Here is a 22,554-nt window from a genome sequence, read left to right as displayed (position 1 = left end):
GATTTGTGTATTTTTCACGTGACATTTGTGTCAAATGTGACTTACACAAACCGTGTGTGGTCTGTTTTATTTTCAATAAGATTTTTATGCTTAGAAACAAACAGAGTTCGAACATCGAAGGTTATTTTTGTTATTAAAATGATTTTTGAAACGTTAGCCAAGGCCATGTATACGCGAAATAAAACAAAATACTTGTATGATTTTTGATTATTCAAAATTAACGCTGATTTGTATAGCATAAAATATTGCGCTAAAATGAATTAGTAAATACGATTTAAAAAATAAAAAAAAAATACTCATGTGAAATACTTTACAATAAACAAGTTCTTGAATATTTTTCGTAAAAAAAAAAAAAAAAATCACTCGTAATGTGTTGAATGTGAATTTCAAAAAACCCTACAAAGATGATTTGATTGTATGGTATGGAAAAATAATTTAAAAAAAGTTTATCGTGCATTACCATTTTAGACGTACATATACGTTGAAAGTAAACCTCAAATTTTTATTATTGATATATTTTTTTTCAATAAAATCATCATATGATCTTAAAAATAATCAAAATACAAACCTTGTGTAAATATTAAAATCTTTATTCGTAATATAAATGGTTATGTAATGTAATATACATAAATTAAAAACAAATTTAATATTCCATATAACGTTGTCGACACGCTCAACTTTTCCTCAAAATGCCCGTACACGGTGGTTATTATAAAAAAAAAAAAAAAAAAAAAAAAAAAAAAAAAAAACCCTCACATAAAAATACAAAACGTTGCACAAAAATTGCACTGAAAAAACACAAAGTCACTTACACATCGATAAAATTAACAACAAAATTGTACTCAACCGTTGAAAATACCTCCATTATGTATAACGCACGAATCGGTAATTTTATTTGCTCTCTCGGTGCTGCTTGAACCTGTAAACGTCGTCCTCGTCCCTGTGCGGGGACGGCGACGTCGGACAACTCTTGGACATCTCCCCCGCCTGTATGTCCACCAGAAGGCTCTGCCGACACAGCATGGACACCGTGCTCATTTTCCCGTCTCTATCCTTCCCCCTTTTGAGCTTCGCCCGCCGAAATTTACTCGCGATTTTGCTAAAGGCCCCAGCCACCTCGGCGCAAGCCTTGTCTACCCTCGGCAACGCCTCCGCGTCTTCACCCACCGTAGTCGACAAACGCTCGAACGTCCTCGTGTCGACGTTAATCATCCCCGCGCTCGCCGACCTCATAAAGTCCATTTTGCCGTTCAGCTCCGGAGCGCGGGCATCGTGGGAGCAACATTTGGGCCCGTGCGAGAAGAAATCGTCCTTTGCCTTTTTCATCCTCTGCGCCCTCAGCGGAGTCGAGTTCTCGCTCGCGGTCGCTTACAAAAATTTACTATTGACCTACATACAACTAGACATTTGTTTTTTTTATGGGAGAAGATTTTTACTTTTTTGTTTTTTTTTTTTTTTTTCATGTAGTGAAAATTTTAGTAGTTTTAAAGTAAAACGTTATTAATATGTTTCCAATTGCATACACTTACAAATTGAAAGTAATAGTTTTTTTTTTACAATGTTGATTTTAGAGAGTAGAGATACTTTTTCTTTCTGATTGAAATTTGGGTATCCTCTGAGATTTTTAAATTAATTTATTCACAAGTGACCTTTCTGGCAATTTTGTTCAGTCGATGATTTAATGTAAAAAGAGAAATCAGTAATGTGGTGTCACATATGTGTATTCTTCATGATTAAACCCGTAAAAGACATGTTACGAACTTAAAATTGTTTTGAAATAACTCGACAAGTTTCGTAGACCAAGTGCATTAGCTGTTTTGTTTAACTCTTGTTTTCATAAATTTGTTTGTTATGCAAACTGATGGATAAGTCTTAGCTTAAAAAATTTCGGATTTCTCTAAGCCAAAAAAATTCTTTATACATACTTTTTTTAAATCAATGATTGTGCTTTTAAGAATCTTATAAAAACTAAATAATGCGATGCTGATAAAGTAGATACTTTATTAATAAAACGGAATTTTGTTGATCATTTTTTTTTTATAAAGTATATTTAGTAAGTTGTAGTTCTTGAAAATTCATTGAATAGTAAATTAATTTTTTGCTTGTTATTTAAATTTAATTTTATTCAATAAACGGTTTCACATCAGTTTACGGAAAGAAAATTCTGGCACATACAAACATGTAAGACCATAGGTTTATTCATCAACGATTAGAATTGCAACTTACCAGTACTCTAATTTTATTTCATGTAGAACTTCAAAGAAATTATTTGATGCTCATGAAGACATCTGCTTTCCACTATAAAATATTTACTGAAAATCAATTGTTATTATTAATTCAGAAAAAATTGAAAACTGAAACTGTGAAAGTAATAACGATTGCAACTGCCGTAAATTGATAAAAAAAACTTTTTAAAATCTGTAATTTCCTTGTATCGTACTATTCTTTAATAAAGCTTGCATTATGTACTTAGCATAGGACAACTTATCCCTTTTTCACGTTGACCTCCGTATCAAGCACGGGAAGCAAAAATTTACTGCATTGCCAAAGAGGTTCTCCTGAATTTTCCAAAGTTCCCCGCCGTTTAGAAAACTAATACTTCTGAAACCACGTTTTGTATACCACGATAAAATAGTATGAAGAATAAAATTATGTTTGAAAAATTTAAATTAGATGAGAAGCAACGCAGCAGTACGTCATTTAATGGTTTTATTTCCAATAATTGTAACATCTATGTGTGATGTAATACACTATATGTAAATAATAAAAAAAAGTTATGTACCAACTAAATGAGTATTATGTCATCATGTTTGTATTTAATGTCTGTAGCTTTACTTCGTATTTTCTTTTAATTATTGCTTTGTCGGGGTACACAGTCTTATCAAAAAAAAAAAAAAAAAAAAAAAATTAAATAAACCCTGAAAATGTGAAAAAAAAGTTCTGCCATAATTGTTTCGAGTACTTATCTGGATCCACTCGATTATCCCAATCATAAAAGTAACTCCATCAACAAAATATCTTTCGCAAGTGTGCGCAAGACAAGAAAACATGAGTCTAATTTATTTGCTGAGTACCGCTTGGCTGGTCTCATCCAGTGATATCACGGTCCCATTTTAAAATTTCTAAACGCCAACTCTCCGCAGACATGTCTTGGTGAACATTCTATTGAATTTTAATGACACCTGGATAGAAGAGAAGGAAACAAAGCAATAACTGTTCTGAGTTGAAAAAAAAAAAAAAAAAAAAAAAAAAAGAGTAAAAAATCCTTTGAGGAAACACATACAGGTCAATGTTTGCAGCAATATTTTTGTCAGGAACCCCAGGCACGTCTAATGGCCATACAGAACTGGTTTCAGAAAAGGAGACTTGAGCTCACGGAGTTCGCTTAGCGTCTGATCGACAGACAAATAACACTCGGAACGTCATTATTAATAATAATTGAGCCTACCTACATGCATACTATAATTTTCACTCTTATATTGTACCTATATTTACTCATATGTATTTATTCAGTAAAATATCTCTTTATATTTAATGGAAAGATTTTTAATCTTGTAAAAGTAAGGTTCATTACTCGGTGCAATGTTGTTTATATTTTCTTATATTGATATTTGTACGATCATTGATCTTAATAATTACTTGTGATAATTACAGACATATTTGAGATCATATAAATATTTTCTCTAACGATTGCGACAGTACAGCTCGATACAATTACTGTAAACAAAAAAAAACAAAAAAATAAATAAAAATCTATTGCCTTGTAATATAGTTATTTTCTTCTATGATCGCATCTTTTCTTCTATGAATGCAAAGATTCTGTGGATGAATATGAATATTTTGTAAAATGTGCTGAAGTCAGTTGTAAGATTAGATGTCAAACTAACCTTTGGCGCGCATTGCGCCTTTCTGGGCTAGTATTTTGAGAAAGCAAGATAATAAAGTTATAGAGTTTGGGTTGCAATGACCATGAATCGATAACGTAATTGCAGTGAATAAATCGCTTAACGTATAATTGTATTTTGTTACTTTTTTAAAGCTTGGATTAACTTTGTTTCTAACAAAAACGTACTCAACTGTACATAAAAAAAAATTGATAACATTAATAACAAATTTTTTTTTTTTTTAATATAAGTTTATTTTCATCGATGGAAGATAATTTTTCTAATTCTATTCTCTAAAATAATGATAAATTATTTATTCAACTTAAAAAAATAATACTAAAGTAATTATATCGTGCTAACGTCAATATTTTGGAATAAAATAAACATAAATTTTTGGTTGAAACAGAAAAAAAAATTTTCTTTAAACATTATAAGCTGAGTAATTTCAAAGACATTTCTTTGTAAAAATGTTGTACCTACCCTGAGTAATGTTTGATAAAAATTTCTAACTTATGCTATCGTGGTTCACACGGAAGAACGAATCTGTTGCTGGTATACCATAATACGATAACTTTTACCTCTTGAACATGGATTAGAATTATAACAGACTTGTTGTTTTATTTATCATTTGCAGGAAACCAGTTTTCAATAGAAGAAAAATCATACAAATAAAATTTTTTTTTTTTTTAATATGCTAACTAATTTTTATTCATACAAATTATCGTGTTATAAGCTGTATAACAGACATTTTCTCCTTCTGTAACAAAAAATATGAGTTAATGTAGGTAGCTGATATAAACTTGGCTACCAAGTTTGTATTGAATGTAACCCAACTTTGAAGTGATTCTTTAGAAATATAGGGCTACATTTAAAAATAACCATTAAACTGTTGTAACCAGAGAAAGGAGATATTATTTTAGTACAAAATATCCATGTAGCTTAATAATGTCACAAATTTCTTTCTCAAGGATGCAATTACAATATCTAATATCAATACTATAATTTTTTTAGTTAATAAAAATTTGTTTTTCAAAAATTTTATTTTTATTGTTCAGTAGAAGTAAAAATAAAATATTATTTGAAACAAACCATTAAAAGTGTACATACTTTTTTGGTTAGCCTAATGTAATATACTAAGCCTTAATTGAAATCACCACCAGAAAGAATTATGAACGTTATTATATTTCGTTATACATTTATTTTACTTAAAAAATGTTCAATTACCAGCTTGCCAACTTTATATGAACCTATTACTATTATAAAATTTGGATTTTTTTAAACATAAGTAAATATTAAAGTAAATGTGACAAGTGAAAACGAATTATTTCCTTTAAAAAATAAAAAGTTCATAACCTTTGTCAATATATGTATGAGGTTGATTGAAAATCTATGTATTTTAAAATTTGAGTTCAACCAGATGTTTATTGTTTAATGTTCTTTGAAAATAGTGGACATTTAGAAATTATTGCTGCATTAACCTCAGAATGAACCATTAACATGTTGCCTAGTAATTTGATCTTATATATAATAAACTTACGTGCAATATTTAGAAGTTGCTGTGCACATAAAACAATCTACTTATTCGTTTTTTGTCAAATTAAGAAGGAGAAAAAGATGGGTTTCAATAGCTTATTTGTAAGGCTTTTTGTTAGAGAACGTAACAGTACAAAACCTACACATGCATTTGCATTTGTACATCTTTATAGAAAGACGTTGTACGTTGAGTGGCTACAATGGAGGGAGAGAGACAAAAAGAAAAGTGGGAAGTCAGGGGGGGAACTGTTACCCCAAAATTTCGCTAGATGGAAAAGACCCATGTCGTATTGAACAATAGGTGCAGGCATCGAGCAACCCAAAAGAGAAAATTTCAAGTTGAGTGCATAAAAGGGCAGGTATAAGGAAGGGCTAGTATACTTACCTGGCGCAGAAGGTTCCGTGATCACTAAGGCGGACCTTCCAGGATGAGGCCCTCCCATTGCACTACGGTTGGGTTGATCCCTGCGAATATCCCTAATGTGGATATCTCGGGCGTATTATTTTTGGTAGCCGGGACTGCGTACGCGCTATCCCGAATAAAACAATTCAAACACAATAAATTGATCAATCTCTACCGAGCTCTCACGACTTAATTTTTACTCAAGAATATCTTTAACTTCAAGTGATCGCGGTGGCGCAACGGTAGAGTTGCAGTTCCGTCGATCTCCGAGGTTAAGCTGCATTTGACGCGGTTAGTACTTGGATGGGTGACCGCTTGGTCAACAGTCACCATTCAGGTCTCGCCCTTTCGCCAGTGTTCTTGATTCTCGAAGGTCGGTTAACTGTTTCTCTGACGCTTCGTCTAGTATAACTCAGGTGTACCCGATGGCTATGCTTGTGTAAAAGAATGCCATGCCTGAGCCTGCGAGCGATGATGAATGAAAAAAAAAAATAATTTATAACTTCAATAGATGACAAATAGCCTATTATCCATTGAAGATACATCACATACACGGATAGAGAGAATAAAACACGGAAAATTTCTGCAATCACTGCTTTTCCCCACTCGAGTAAAAATTTTGTGTCATTTACGGGATTACAATGATTAAACCTCAAAATTAAATAAATTTTTTGTATTGTGACGTACGGAAGTGTATAGGTGAAACGCTCCTTAAATCTTGTAACCAGGGTCCCTACAGGGCCAAGAGAAGGGAAGAGCAAGCAAGGAGAGAGTCTTTCGGTGGAGTGCATGACGAGCCTTGAAAGGGAACGCACGTGCGACTTATAAAGGTCTTGTAGGTAATAAGTGTTGATCATTATCGCGACGCACCTCCTTACCAATCTCTTTCCCACGTTACAGTATCTTCTTACTCAAAGTAATATTTATAAATAAATACACAAAAATAGTGTATAGCATGGGACTAAAGTATACAAGATTTGTGTATTTTTCACGTGACATTTGTGTCAAATGTGACTTACACAAACCGTGTGTGGTCTGTTTTATTTTCAATAAGATTTTTATGCTTAGAAACAAACAGAGTTTGAACATCGAAGGTTATTTTTGTTATTAAAATGATTTTTGAAACGTTAGCCAAGGCCATGTATACGCGAAATAAAACAAAATACTTGTATGATTTTTGATTATTCAAAATTAACGCTGATTTGTATAGCATAAAATATTGCGCTAAAATGAATTAGTAAATACGATTTAAAAAATAAAAAAAAAAATACTCATGTGAAATACTTTACAATAAACAAGTTCTTGAATATTTTTCGTAAAAAAAAAAAAAAAAATCACTCGTAATGTGTTGAATGTGAATTTCAAAAAACCCTACAAAGATGATTTGATTGTATGGTATGGAAAAATAATTTAAAAAAAGTTTATCGTGCATTACCATTTTAGACGTACATATACGTTGAAAGTAAACCTCAAATTTTTATTATTGATATATTTTTTTTCAATAAAATCATCATATGATCTTAAAAATAATCAAAATACAAACCTTGTGTAAATATTAAAATCTTTATTTGTAATATAAATGGTTATGTAATGTAATATACATAAATTAAAAACAAATTTAATATTCCATATAACGTTGTCGACACGCTCAACTTTTCCTCAAAATGCCCGTACACGGTGGTTATTATAAAAAAAAAAAAAAAAAAAAAAAAAAACCCTCACATAAAAATACAAAACGTTGCACAAAAATTGCACTGAAAAAACACAAAGTCACTTACACATCGATAAAATTAACAACAAAATTGTACTCAACCGTTGAAAATACCTCCATTATGTATAACGCACGAATCGGTAATTTTATTTGCTCTCTCGGTGCTGCTTGAACCTGTAAACGTCGTCCTCGTCCCTGTGCGGGGACGGCGACGTCGGACAACTCTTGGACATCTCCCCCGCCTGTATGTCCACCAGAAGGCTCTGCCGACACAGCATGGACACCGTGCTCATTTTCCCGTCTCTATCCTTCCCCCTTTTGAGCTTCGCCCGCCGAAATTTACTCGCGATTTTGCTAAAGGCCCCAGCCACCTCGGCGCAAGCCTTGTCTACCCTCGGCAACGCCTCCGCGTCTTCACCCACCGTAGTCGACAAACGCTCGAACGTCCTCGTGTCGACGTTGATCATCCCCGCGCTCGCCGACCTCATAAAGTCCATTTTGCTGTTCAGCTCCGGAGCGCGGGCATCGTGGGAGCAACATTTGGGCCCGTGCGAGAAGAAATCGTCCTTTGCCTTTTTCATCCTCTGCGCCCTCAGCGGAGTCGAGTTCTCGCTCGCGGTCGCTTGGCCGCCCGGCACTTCGGAGTTCGCGTACAAGCGCTTGTGCTTCCGACTCGTCGTCGACAAGGCGTTCAGCTTGTGAATCAACTCGGGGGATAGTTTGCCCGGCAACTTTCTCGATCCCTTGTCCACCCTGTCGTTGCACACCTCCGTCTTGATCGGCAGGACTTTGTACTCTTGAGCCAACGATTGCTTTATGTTGGTGAATATCTCCGCGTTCTTCAGGCTGTTTCTCCTCTTCTCGCCGTAATCGTCTGCCGTACCCTCGGTCCCCGACCCATTGGCCCTCTTCCCGAGCAAGCCAACGAAATCGGCACTCGTGCTCTTGGAGATTTCACCCTGGACGTTGCTGGCCCGAGCGGTGGATGGTGGTGACTGGATGATTCCGGCGCTCGCGCTCTTCTCCAGTCTCTTGTGGGACAGCTCCTCGACGCGGTTCCTGGGCGATCCGGCAACGGCCCGTTGCACCTCCTCCTGGTACCTCTCCATTTGGGTGCGGACTCGGCGTTCGCTGGTAGGCGACCGCCAGATGGGTGAGCCACTTCCACTGCTGGCCGGACTGCTTGCGTCCTCGTGGAGCTTCTGGTTGTACCGCTGGATCATCATGCGGATGCTGGGCGCAGTTTCCTTCGGCGACGAGCGCCTGTACTCCTTGCGCGAGAGGATGGGCGACTGGGGCAGAGGGGGTCGCTGGATCAGGGTGGCCGGGCACTCGGAGCTGGATTTGCTTCGTTGTATGTCCGGGAGCTTTTGGCCGGGGCTGGACGGGGCTGGTGCGACGGGGCTGCTTGGCTCCTCTTTGGGCAGGGCTTGCTTGTCTTTGCTGTTGCGGCGGCTGAAGGGGGAAAAGATGATGCGCTTCGTCTTGACGAAGACGCTCTTGGACTCGGATTTTATGTTGAGTCTCCTTCGGTGCGGCTCCCCGTGGTCGTTTGCCTTCGGCTCCTTGGGCTCGCCCAGGGCTGCGATGTTGGATATTTGCTCGTTCGATGCCGTGGGGACGATGATTTTGTTCAAAGTGCTCTCGTTGAGGATTATCTTTTCGACGCTCGGGGTCTCCGGGTACGTGGAGACGGTCAGGGCGTCCAGTGGATCTGGCGATGGAGCTTCCTCGATGGTCCCAGAGGCCTGCTGCCACTTGTAGCCGACCTGGGTGTCGGTCAGTCTTCGGGTTTTCAGCATTTTTTTTGGTCTCGCCTCGTTGCTCACGGTGATTATAGCGTCGCTTATGTCTATGACCTTGTGATTCACCATTACACTGTCGTCCAAGGTCCGAACCTCGGCCTCGGCATCCGCTACCTTCTTTGCATCCGGGGTGTTTGTGGCTAAAAACGTCAATTCCTTGACTTTATTTGTCAGTTGTATTTTGACAAATTTACCACAGCCTAAAAGTCAATTACCTTCGATGACTTTGACTTTGGATGGCGCACTCTCTAGTGCATCACATATTGGTGAACTGAGTCCGGCGCGTGTGAGATGTTGGGTCCTATTTATCCTGAGCACTTGGTTGTATTGGTCAAAGTTCTCGAAACTACCTGATCCGACGTTAGTCTAAAAATGGTAAGAATAAAAAATTAAACCAAAACCATTGCAGATTGTCCACGATGAGTATATATAGTAAAAACTTCATGCCATTATTTCCACTTCTTTGAGCGATTCAACGTCATCTTCGGTCTTAACGCTAGATGTTTCGGCATCGGCATTGGACTCCCCTTCTAGGACAAGAAGATTCTATTTTGGAATTTATAAATTAAATCTTTCGTAAAGTTCTTACCTTTAAGTGACGACGTTGTATCCTCCTCGATGATCGTTTCACAAATTTTCACTTCAGTTGGCTCAAAGTACCTTTAACGACACATGAATAAAATTGTTTATCCCGTGGACATGGTGAATTCAAACAGATTATACCTTTTCCGATGATCGTCGCTCAACGTGTCATTATTCCTGTGATTGTCGACTGCAATATGAGCATTGCTGGAATAAGTTTCCGCGCTGCCGTTGCTTCGGTCATTATCATGAAACTGAGTACACCTGCAATGCCTCTCGATCCTCTAAAAACAATTTTACAATTTCATTGTACATCCAATTGCCAAATTAATAAAAAGTACCGTGGATTTAAAATTTAAAGATCACTTCATGCATCACTTGAGAGTAATAATGGTGGAAGTATTGGGAAATGGTTATTATGGTAAAAAATATCACAAAAGTGTACTGACAGAATGGTGAGTTTCTCCGGGTTGTATGAGAATGACCGGTGAGGGCTCGTGGCTGGCAGTGACGGTGCCGAGTGGTACGGCAATGCTGGTGGTTTCGCTCGCGGTGACGCAGTAAACCGGTGTCTGTTGCGGTTGTAACTTGGCCATTGGACTCGCGGTCTCCTCGACAACGTCCTCGATGTCGACGATCACGGCCTCCGGCTCGGAATCCTCGATCACTAGCTCCTCCGACATTTCCTCCTCGCCGATCGTTTGCTTGGAATCGCTTCGAAATTTTGCTGTTTTTGTTTTCGAAAATAATAAAAAAAAGCACTTTATTAATACGGCCCGGCAAAAATCGAGTTTTACGAGGTACGTAACTATAAATCAAAACAAACGTTTGACAATGAGACCGTAAGAAGCACTGCTGTGCTAGAGGATTTCTTATTTACAAGTATATTTATCCTCACTGTTACGAATTATTGATCAAAAAATATTTAAAAACATTGTTATTAAAGCTTTATAACATTTTGGATGAACGTTGTTGTGACGTCGTAAAAATAACGTATAAACCGTAAATAATTGTTTTTTCTAACAAAAAATCATTTCTAGACTTCTTACCCGACAATTTCTTTACAACTATTAAGACATACATTTAGCCTTCAACCCCAACAACCTCGTATAATTATTTGCATAGATAAAAATTTTAAATAATAAAATATATATTTTTCAAAAACTAAATATCCCCGTATTATATGGTTGTAGATTAAAGTTGATTATATAGCTCATGGTTCTGGGGTTACAGGGTTATGGGGCTGTAAGGCTTAGATTAGTGTATTTCTGATAATATGCCACTTTTAAGCTCTGGATGAAACTAATTGGTGCAGTAAAGCAGTCTTGACAGTACCTTCGTTTTCTAAATTTTCTACGTCATTCAAAGACAAACTGGATGGCTGACGGATCAGAGTTGCTTCCCGTGTACTGTTTTCCACGACGCTGCTCATCGATTTGGACCTTTGCAGAGACTTGGATCCTGTTTCACGCGAATTGCAACAAACACCAGTAAGTCAACAACGAAGCTGATCGAGGTGAAAAATTGAAAAAATGCAGGTTTCGTGTACACACGTGAGATTTTGGTGCCCGGGTCGTTGGAAAGAACTTCGTACGAGGGGTCGAGCAGCTGCAAAGTGGAAAACTCCGGCGCAATACCCCGACTCTTTTCCCACTCGTACAATTTTTTGGTGAACTCTTGCGAAATGCCCTCGAACCTGTAGAACCCGGTCGCCGTGTGCACGAGCACCTCCCGTTTCTCCGGTGACGCGGAATCGAGCACTCGACTCAATGCACTCGTCCTGCAAATATTTCAATTGAAAAACACGTTCATTCAGTCCACAAAAAAAAAGGGCAATCGTGATACCTCGGAGTTGGCTCGTGCAACTTGTCTCGGTGTTTCTCCATCCGCCGCTGCTCCCTCTCGATCATGGCGACGAGTTTGTTCAACGGCTGGAACTCCGACTCGTCCATTTGTTGCCACTTTCGACTGGCGGTGCGCAACCGGTGCGCCTCCCCCGAGCCTCTTCTACTGCTGGAGGTCTGGTCTTCTTCGGGACGCGTGGCTTTTATCTTCTTCCACTCCTCCATTTTCTTCAAAAAGTCGTCGGACAGGTGAACCTTTCCAGCTGGAATTGATATATTCAAACAAACGATAAAACTATTCAATACTCGTCACGTTCAGTCCAAATACTTTTTATAACATGATTGCCTAAACTCTCTAAGGCTCTGGATCCCGAAAAACGAGCTTTGACTTTAAATCGTTAATGACGATTTTTATTCATCGCAAATATAAATTTCTGCATGGGGGAAAAATACATTAAATGGCACAGGGGTGCAGCAAACGCCCAGCAATTAACCAATGCCATTAGTGAGAATGATCGTCAAAAGATAAATCGGCAAGTATAGAGTCAAAGTAAAAAGCACAAAGAGGTCCTCACGAGCATCGGCGTCGGTTTTTCCGTCAGATTTGCCGGTCGTCCTCCAGATTTGCCAGTCGGCCAACCTCCGGCGGGACGGCTGTTGCTCCGGAGACGCGGAGGAGCCTTTCTTGATGCGCTTCCACTCTTGGAGCTTCTTGCGGAACTCGGGCGTCAATTGGCCCTCGCCCATGAGAAGGGCGTTCGCCGCGTCCTTGTCCTTGGGCGAGGTGAGGGGTCGCGTCGAGCCGGTGGTGCCCGAGACGTTTTTCAGCTTGTCCCATTCGGTCAGTTTTCGATGGAACTCCAAGCTCAGCTTGTCGTGGAGGATCCGGTAGTTGCGCTGAATGTCCGCCTGCGTCGTGGGGCTCGTGCCCTCGTTGTTGTTGTCCAACTCCTCCGCGCTCGCACTGTAACTGCCGCCGCCGTCGGTTTCTATAAGTCGGATTTTTTTTGGTCTCTGTAACGCTCTTTTCTTCGACCGATTCATGAGTTATTGTGGGTTGAATAGGTGTAGAGAAAAAAAAAAGGAACGACATATTTAAGTGCTTGAAAATCTGACCCTCGTGACTATAGAAAATAGCAACGGTTCGTACGATTTTAAAAACGAACGTTGAAAAAATTGAAAAATTTGCATGGCAAAATGCGAAACATTGAAAGAGATTTGTGTATCATTTTTGATGCGCTTCAATGACAAATATTTCTCTAATAATTCTACATATTTACACAAAAATGTAAAAAAAAAGAAAAAAAAATGATCCAAGAATCGTCAAAAGTATTCATCATCATACAGTTTCATTAACTTATCTAGAAACTTTCAACCAAAGTTCTAAAAAAAAAAAAAAAAAAAAAAAAAAAATATTTTGTTGTTGAGAATCGAGACCAACCTTGTGACAGAACGTAACGCGACCGTAAAACATCAATCATGGTCACTTAGAGGTTAAATAAATAAATTGTTCAATAATAGGGTTAAGTAATTTCGGACGAAACCATCAGCAATGCTGCTGTCTAAATTTTTCGTATCCACGAGAACCAAGTTGGCAAACAAAAATCTACCGAATTTACGAAGCTGTTTACAGGTAGTTGCGCGCAATGCATCCGACAAAATCAACACTTGTCCGAGGACGCACGAAGAAACCAATCCTTTCGCGATAAGCCGCGTTAAAAACTATCGAGAAGCTTTGAAAAAGTGCCCGAATAAGCCCCAATCAGCTCTCGTCTGCAAAACCGACGGGGTTCAACTAAAAGTAATAAATCACTTTAAAACCGACACACCAATGCAATATCAACCCAGTGAGGCATAAAAATCCTGGACCATCGATTGCGATCTTTAGCGTCCGGATGTACCGGTGGCGGATATTTACGTGCAAGCCCTTACCGATGCACGGCGCAGGGCTCTCGATCTGCAGATTTTCACGCAGAAAGAGGTGAAGACGATCAGAGCCGCGCTAGCGGAGGAAAGCGCAAGGCGCTTGGCTGAGGAACAAAACCGGGCACTAAAGAGGCTGCGGGAGATCGGGGCAAGGGTCGACGAGATCTTTCAAATGAGCTACGTGTGCGGGGCGGAGAAGAGACTCCAGAGCTACGCCATTGCCGAAAATATCAGTGACAACCTTAAGGTATGCGAGTGAAACCGGTCACGGGTTTTACTAATTTTTTGTTATTCATAATAAAACATATGCCCATATTTGTCCAAGTCGCGAGGAGTTGAACTTCAAAAATCGAATGTCAAAAAATAGTTTATCACAGGAAATTGTAGTTTTTTAAAAGTTCACAAATACTTGCTTGTACCAACGCAGACGTGGCAGTGCGAAAACAAGTCAGGGGATCTGAGGATCGAGTCCCGGCTCGAGGCTTTGGAGTGCAAAGTGAAAAAGAAGACCGGCACGGCCGTGGGGATAGTCCGTACCTGCCACGGATGCGTCAACCTATCGACCCTTGCTATGTGTGTCGAAACCAGCTCAATGGAGGCTTCGATCATACTCGAGACGCTCGAGAAGTACACTCGAGCTGAACTGGTGAGTATCGAGGCAATGAGAAAACAGGTGGTGCAGGAAAACAACAGGATCATCGAGAAAATCATGAGGGATTTCGAGGCCGAGGTAACGAGTTTTTTGGGCAAGTTGAACGAGTGCATCGTCGAGTTGAAAAGGGTTCAAGGCAAGCGCTGAAGTTTTGGAAAGTTTTATGCCAACTTTTGTCACGATTAAGAAAAAAATTTCTATAAAAATTGAAAAATAACCCCAAATGTAACGAAAAATGTGAAAATAAACATCAGAAAAATTGCAACAATAATCAGAAAAAAAAAAAAAAAATGATACCTCACAATACAAGTTTTTGTCAACTATTAAAGTTTTGTCAACCCAACACGTGTTAATTCAATCTTATTAAAAGCTCCTCGCGGAAATATAAATAAATCAGATCATTCAACAAATGTGCCAACTTATGACTACTTATTTTGAACCCATGCAGTGAAGTAAAGTTCAACTTCTCTTGTCTGAACAGACCGTGTGCAAAAATATACCCTCGACCAACCTCAACACCAACGATTAGAGAGTCGAAAACACCTCCTATTACCCTCGAGAAAGCTGTAAACAATCACCTTCTGCAAAACGTGTGGAAAAAGAAAGCAAAAGGTGGCCCTTACCGTTGAAGAACGAGGACAGCCTACTGGGACTGGGTGGCACGGACGAGGCGCTGGTGAGGAAGGCCCGCTTCACCTTGTTCCACTTGGAGTCGGGGCGTCGCCAAGGCCTGGTGCTCTCCGCCCCCGAAGTGGTCGTCGACGACTCCCCCGGACCAGCTCTGCTCGAGTAGGCACCAGGACGGAACTTGGAGGCAGACGAGCTATCGTCGGTCGTCGAACTCGTCGAATTCACGTCCAACTGGCGGCGCTGGTGTAGCGGGGGTGCCGACTCTGGCGACGAGGCGCTGCGTAGCTCTTCGTTCGATGGCAGGGTGATCGTCAGCGTCGGGGTGAGTCGGCGCGAGGCTAAATTGCCGACGCCCGAGTCCGCGGCTTCGACGATCGGTAAGGCACGGAGCGTGGGGCTCGTCGGTGGGGACAGCTCTGGACTCGTGGTTAGCTGTGGCGCCCCGGTCCAGCGCTGCACCGGTGTCGATGGTCTCTGGGCCTCGCCCCCTGGGATCTGCAATTTCAGGGGAGCTTACAGTAAAAGTGTTTGGGTTTTTTTGTACTTCGCAACGTTATAGTACTTCAATGTGATCTCTGAGTTAACTGTATCGTTCGTCGCGCCACTGAATGTTTTTCGTGAATTAATTGCCAAGTTTAATGCAGGGGGTTACCGCTGGTTATCTCTCGCGAAGCGCGAAATGATAAATTTGTTTTTCCATCGTTGGACGTGAAGTAAAAACAACTGTCAGTATCGGTACATACCCTACGACAGTTTTCAATTGGGGGGGGGCGCATATTTTCTTTAAAAAAGATTTTCGAGAGTTACAGTACAAGTGGGCTTACTTCGTGAATCACATCTGACGATCCGTGGCTCGAGAGCGAATAACCATCCTCGCTGCGGACGTTCACGTGGGGCAACGGCCGCTGGGTAGCGTTGTCGCGGCGAGACTGAATGATTTCCTTTACCATTCCCCAGGGAGTCTTGTGAATCTTTTCTAGCTTCCTGCTGACGCCTTCCTTGAAAAATCAAGTCGTGCAACATCTTTTACAATCATCGGTAATAACAAGTGGCTTTGGGGCGTCGGTAGGCTTCACACGACGGGGTGAAACGTCCCTTGAGTCGAAATAAAAAGCACATATTTACCCTCGAGTTCTGCGTCACACATAGGATATTCTGAGGAATGGTAACTTCGCCTTCGAGAGATCTACTTCTGGGGGCTTGGTTTTTTTCTTCGTTGATTCGCGTTGTAGCTCTTGGTGCAAATGTTCGCTTGTAGCCACCTGCAAGTCAAAAAAAGTTATCATGAAAATTCAATATTTTAATCAAATTATAATTTTGTAATCAAAAAGGTTTTCCATCAATTTTCAAGTACGAAGTTTGAATGAGTATTTGATTGAATGGAATATCCATAATTCAAATTTATTCCAAACCATAAAACAAAGTAAAAATTTTTAAAAGCGGATAGTCAGAATAAGGAAAACAAAGTTTTGTACACAGGCAACGGAATAAACGGGCCAAGAGCAGCGATAAATTTTAAAACGAAGACTCAAAGAAAAACAAATGAATTACCAAATTTCGAGCATTTTGGTGGGAAAAACAAGGAGGACAATATGATATAGCACATGGATATCGCATGGCGAGAAGCAATTAGGGAAGCAAGTGTGACCGTGAAGGTAAACGAGTTGACGTGAATCACGTACATCGTATCGACAGATTTAGTACAGTACGGGGCAGAAAATAAAGCTCACGATGATAAACAAAACGAAATTTCTTGGAGACATTGGAGATTCTTATTTACTGCCGATTACTATGACTGCAAAACTGTCCTTGTTAATACCGTGGGTAGCGTAAATAAACGTTTCTTTTTTTTTTTTTTTTTCGTTTGAGAAAAGTAGTAACTTCAAAGTTGTTGAGATGTTTTAAATCAACCAACAATGAGTCGTTCTTCACTTTGAAAACCACAAAATTGTAAAACGAATAATTCACTCGGAAGGAAATCTACTTGCAACCCTTTACTTGGATCAGAGACAAACCCATGCAATGTAACTACGACGGGTGATGCTTACCGTAGACATCGTCCACCGAAGAGGAGGAAGACAATGTGGCCGGACTCGGCGGGCCCGAGTGCTCGGCTGTCCTGGGCGACGAGCCAGACGGTGTGGTCGTTGAGTTGGCCGAGAACTCCGGTGCAGCTTCCACGGGTGGCCTCAGAAACCTGCACGTGTCGTCTGTCTGCTCCACCGTTGTCTCGACCGTTGACCCACTGCTGCCAACTGTGGTGGCAATGGTGCCGATACCCGCCTTTTCCCACCTGAAGGCCGCCTTGACTTTGGTCCACTTGCTGACCTTCGGGGGAAAGACAAAGCCCAGGGAGACGCGCTTCCCCGCGGCCTTGGCACCCAACGGGTGGCGGTACTGCAGGTGGCAGCTCGACCTCTTGACGCTGGACACCACCACCGGCGCCCGGCTGTCCCCACCGATGGACCGGCTGCGCCGCCTCGACACCCCTTCACCCGGCGCAAACGGTGGTAAACCCTGAGCTGCACCGAGCATAGCGTTGAGCAGCGATTCGGCGAAGCCCGTGTCTTCCTCCGGCTCCTCCGGGGCATGGCTGTGCAACAGCTGCACCGACCGGCGGATGCTCTCGTCGAGGCGGTGCGAAACTCGGAGCCGCTCGAGCTCGCGCACCCGTCGGAACAGCCGGGCGTTTTTATGGCGCAGCTCGAGGATCTGTTCGAGGACGGCGTGCAACTGGTCCAGGTGGCGAAAGGCCTCCTCGGTGCCGGTGAGGGCGCAGTTTTTGATGGCCCTGCTTGGTGTCGTGCAGGTTGGCTCTGGTAACTCGGAGCGCGGGTCTGGAGGTGGGCTTGGGAGCTTTTCGTCCCTTGGATCGAAGCGCCGTCTCCGCCTGCGGGCTCTTGGTGACGATCTGGAGCAGCTCGTAGCGCTGCACCGGTTCGTCCGGTGCAGACTTGGGCTACTCGTGTCCGCCATCTCTTGTCCTCTTCGGCGAGTGTGTTCTGTTATCGGCTTGGGGTATCGGACAATTTGGTGGCACTTACGTGGGTTGTGCGTTTGGCGTTTGGTCGACTGGAATGGATCATCGTTTGGTTGCACTGGAGTCGATGGTTTTTTTTATTACTATTTGGCAGTCTTCACTTGTAAGTTTGGTGTACAAAAAACACCACGTATCAGTATATGGCTTTCCAAACTCGTTTATACTGCTGTTGGAATTGAACATCTTGGTTGTTTTTCTTCATGAAGCAGGCTACATTTTTTTCTTTTTTTTTTTTAATAAAAGTTAAGAGTAAAAATTCACTGCACTCGCAACTAAAAACTTTACTTGAGACTCACGGGAAATCATCCATCAACACTGGCATGAGTAACGTTTTCAACACCGAATATAACTGTCCGCTTTCTCGAAATGACTGATGCTGTCGAATACATCTCCGAAAATAATTTGACTCTTCGTGGCATGCGCCCCAATGGTCACGTGGAGATACCAGGTGAAGGTAGCAGATTCGTGGTCCGTCGGTCTTGTGGGTAAGCATCGTTGAACTGGTTCTTTGGGAACATGTCGTTTTTTCGATAATCAGTTCACAGTGACTGTCGTTACTAGAAAAATTGCTGTCGACTCGAATATGATACCGATCACTGTAACTTGTCAACTATTGAATCTTCTGGATGGAGGTCAAACTGAAATTCGAGATAAAACGACGTTAATTTTTAAGTCAATTTCAGATTTTGGTCGCGTAAGAGGTGTAACGTTAAAATTAAGTTTCTTGGCATCAATATATTCTACCATTAATAATAATGCATAAATTTAGTTGAGTACACCTGGCAAATTGGAGTTTTATGCGCTTGGTAATTATTAAAAAAAATGTTGATAGCCAACGCTTATTAAAAATTTGGATGAGAGACAAATCTCATCGCGAGAACCGCGTGTTTGTAAATATGTAAGTTGTGTAAACACAATTTTGCAATAAAACTTTGTGAATTAAACAAAAAAAAAAAAAAACACTGGACCCCACTTGTTTTGGTGTTACCACAAGAATAGTGCAGTGACAGTTGGAATAGGCAATGTAACCAAGACACTTTCGAGATTTTGAGAAATACCTATCCTGAAAAAGCTTGCAGAGGAAATACCACGCGAGACCTCATCCACGAGAATTTTTTCAGTAAAGAAAACGCGTACACTCGCGACGTGCATCGTCAGCTACGCGTTCCCCCGTACGAAACGCGATCGTGCGTGGGCCCCAAAGAGAGAAAAAAAAAAAGCAAGTATAAAAGCCCAAAAAAGTGCCGTATTCATAATTCACTCGTGCGTTTTTCACGCCATCGTCAGCAAAGTGTTCCTCGTGCAAGACTTGGGGAAGCAGAGGCAGAACGTTTAAAAATAGACGTTGGAAAGGAAAGAAAAAAAAGAAAAGTGGTCTCTCGCGCATAGGACGTCCAGCGAGCTTGGATCGGGAGAAACGCCAGTAGATGACGCGGCCGCTCGTCAATAATCTTCCACGCACTTTTCACCGAGACAATACACACCTCCACGGGGTTTTATAACCGTCGAGCTTCGCGAATAACGGAACCAACACCAGCACACCTCGTCAGCCGAAAACTCGGAGCGCGTCGGCAGCCATCACGACATTCACCGCGGAGCTTGCAAGCTCACCACGCGCTCGGAGCTTTGGCGCGCGGCGGCGAGGCACTGCGGCGACCGAAGAGAAAAGGGGATGAGAAAAGCACGCGTTCAGGCTCGGCTGTCCGTCGACGGTCGGACGATTTCCGGCGGATGGCGCTTGTACAGGTAATACAACGTGGGTACACGCGCAGCGCTGCGGCCCCTCTATTTTCGGCCGCGCCCGCGTTACGCTCGAGAGCTTCCTTCGGGGAAAAAAAAGTCAGCTGCGCCGAAGATGATACAGGGGCGAGCTTTTTTTTACACCCATGGCCCGATATTCAATGGAGCTTTAATGAGTGGGATTCACTGCCCCTCGCGCTCGAGCTTGCAAGCTCGCGGCAGCCGAGCTGGGAGTTTTTGTTGCGCAAAGCTTTGTTTTCTCACGAGAGAGAGAGAGAGAAAAAGGAGGATAGAGAGGTGGGGTGAGTTGAATGGTGCGGACACAAATGGAGATGCGTAGAGGCGTGTTTGTGAATGAACGCGTTGCGGGGCTGATTTTACGGTGCCGAGTTGTCGCGTGGGTTTTCTATTTCGTGTCGAATCGCGGGGGGGGGAGCGATGTGGGTTCTTTTATCCGTCGTGGAATTTGAAAACGCGGAGCAGGCTTTTTTTCTTCTTTTTTCTTTGTAAGTCGAAAATGTTTACAAAAGTTGGGGTTATTTTGAAACTTTACGAGCTATCCAATCACTTCCAGCTAAAGTACGTCACTTCATTCGATTGAGGGTCTGCTTTTTTTTTTTTTTCATGCTTCGTGTTGATTTTCCAAACGGTTCGAGATTTCGAAATGATTTTGGGATGATTTCAATGTTGATTTCGAAACGACTTCAAGTAAAAATATTCGTCTCGCATTTAGGTGCTATTTTGTAGAATCATAACACAATTTATACGGGAGACATAAAAAATTATCAAAATGTTACTATATGTAACATAGTGATATGCATAAAAATGAATTTTTTAAAATTAAATTTTTCTTTTTACAAATCGAGCTCGTAACACTTATTCGCTCAAGGTGTAATTACAAATGTGATAATAAAGTAATGTCACTGATTTTGTTGTATTTTAAAAGTATCTTGGGAGACGTCAATTGATGAACATTTACCAATGATTCCAATGATATCAGATTGATTTCGTTTGGGATGCCCCGTGAACGTGACTATGTCTGTACGATTATAGAATTATCACCATTAATTTTATAAAAGATTATCATGAGTTTACGAAACCGTTTTTTTCTTTTTTCTTTCAAAGACGTCCTTTTAAACCTGTTGTAAGGACCCTTATTCCTTGCAAACAGTATTTTCCCACTTATCTTTTTACAGTTTTTTATTTTTGATTACATAATCGTGCACATCGTCCGCAAGTACTCGCCCACGTAAAAAAATAAAATCGCGGACCCGCGTGATTCCGAAGGTGCCAATAAAAAACAAAAAACCCATGGAAAAGTGGGTCTCCGGAAAAAAAAAAAAAAAAATAGAGTCAGGGAATCCAAATGTCTCCCTCCCATATACCTTAAAAAGTCGACGAGTCGTGCTTATAGCTTGCCATGCTCGTAAGTATTATGAGCGGTGGGCATACTTACGCGTTATAAGCGTCCGCATGCGCGCGTGTCTAAAATAAGCCCGACGCGGAAGAGAAAAGAGAGTGAGAGGCCAGTCGAGCACGAGCGATAATACAAAAGCGCGCCAGTAGGACTCGCGTACTTCTTTTGTGGATTCATGTGCGAGTAAAAACAACAAACAAAAAAAAAAAAAAAAAAAAAAAAAAACAAAATCCAAACAAACGTTGTTTTGGCACTTTTACCGGGTTGCTGAGAACAGATGTTGCGCGGAAAATGCGTCTTAGGATACCAAGCGTCTTCAATTTACGGCCCTGTATTTATAGCCAAAGAAGGCATAAGAAATTTTATCTTTCACTTTAGTAACTCTTTTTTGTACGTTAAAATAAAAGCAATAGTAAGCCTTGGCGGTACAAGTGATTGCTTTTTTCGTTTGTCTTGTGAAATTGTCTTGAAATGTATCGTTTTCCTCACTTGGCCATTTCCACGAGATTCACCATCATATAGCCTTTAGTTTATGAAACTCTTGAAAACTAGTCGTACAATATTTTTGTTGTCAAACAAAAAGCAAAGTTGGTTGAAAATATTATTTTTCGGGGTGGAGAATCGAGAACAAAATATAATTAGTCCATATTTTTTGGACATCAATGTATTTCTATTACAAAGTGAAAAATAGATATAAATACGCCAACTGCAATTACATTTTTAGGAAAAGCGCATTTTTTCCTTGAATTTTCGTCTTTTCCCACGTTTCAAAAAACCTAATGATACGATAGTTTGACGATAACTTTTTTTCTGTGCTCTCAGCCGTGAATAATTAACCGTAACACCTTTTCTTTATTGCATTGTGTATATTTATTATACTTTTTTTGAAAGTAATAAGAAATCCTTCATTGATTTTATGCACGAACAAAGTAAAAAAATTTTTTTTTCAAGAACTGCGCTAATAACGCGCTTGTAAGCAAAGTAGTTTTACTTTTAAAAAAAAAAAAAGGAGCAAAGAAGAAAAATGTCCCTAATGCTCAATAAAAGTTGTTTTTTCTACAGAGAATGTCAAAAACTTCGAATTTAATAAACAGTATGGCCCAAAAGAAGAAAATTTCTCAAAAATCTCTCCAAACTATAAAATTTACGAACAAAATCTGTTTGTGTAGTAAACTGTCGAAGATCATCACGTTCAATAATCTGGTGCACTAAAAAGGTCCATCACGTGCCAACAGCGTACCTATAAACTTGGTATGACCCCGAAAATCCCAGTGGCGGTGTAATACAGAAAACCCAAAAGTAGCTCCATAAAAACAGCCGCGAGCGCATACATATTATACGCGATTTCCAGCGACTCGTGTGTCCATGCATCGGCTGGCAATAACAA

At 40.8% G+C, this 22,554-nt stretch overlaps 2 protein-coding genes and 1 non-coding gene across 3 annotated transcripts; 2 read left to right on the top strand and 1 right to left on the bottom strand.

Moving 5' to 3' along the window:
- Nucleotides 1-741: 741 nt before the first annotated feature.
- Nucleotides 742-18,239, bottom strand: LOC106647763 (uncharacterized). The gene is made up of 16 exons (XM_089594850.1): nucleotides 17,019-18,239; nucleotides 16,096-16,232; nucleotides 15,795-15,968; nucleotides 14,964-15,465; nucleotides 12,338-12,751; nucleotides 11,764-12,025; nucleotides 11,472-11,698; nucleotides 11,254-11,379; nucleotides 10,368-10,645; nucleotides 10,060-10,202; nucleotides 9,926-9,996; nucleotides 9,784-9,866; nucleotides 9,552-9,702; nucleotides 7,954-9,476; nucleotides 7,680-7,902; nucleotides 742-1,367 (listed from the first exon to the last, which is right to left on the bottom strand). The coding sequence occupies exons 1-16, from the start codon at nucleotides 17,944-17,946 to the stop codon at nucleotides 892-894; spliced, it is 5,718 nt and encodes a 1,905-aa protein (XP_089450976.1). The 5' UTR covers nucleotides 17,947-18,239; the 3' UTR covers nucleotides 742-891.
- On the top strand, nucleotides 5,795-5,956 carry LOC111643175 (U1 spliceosomal RNA). Its single transcript, XR_002759658.2, has one exon. It is a non-coding gene; the product is annotated as a U1 spliceosomal RNA (small nuclear RNA).
- LOC149374267 (uncharacterized) lies at nucleotides 13,315-14,505 on the top strand. Its single transcript, XM_089594359.1, has 3 exons — nucleotides 13,315-13,563; nucleotides 13,651-13,935; nucleotides 14,116-14,505. The coding sequence occupies exons 1-3, from the start codon at nucleotides 13,315-13,317 to the stop codon at nucleotides 14,485-14,487; spliced, it is 906 nt and encodes a 301-aa protein (XP_089450485.1). The 3' UTR covers nucleotides 14,488-14,505.
- Nucleotides 18,240-22,554: the final 4,315 nt, after the last annotated feature.

Source organism: Copidosoma floridanum, unplaced genomic scaffold (assembly GCF_036245765.1).
Source record: "Copidosoma floridanum isolate Cflo_tuat_1 unplaced genomic scaffold, Cflo_Japanese_pri ptg000021l, whole genome shotgun sequence".
NCBI lineage: Eukaryota > Metazoa > Arthropoda > Insecta > Hymenoptera > Encyrtidae > Copidosoma > Copidosoma floridanum.
The sequence above is the reverse complement of the archived record's forward strand: the minus strand, read 5'-3'. Positions and strand labels throughout refer to the sequence as shown.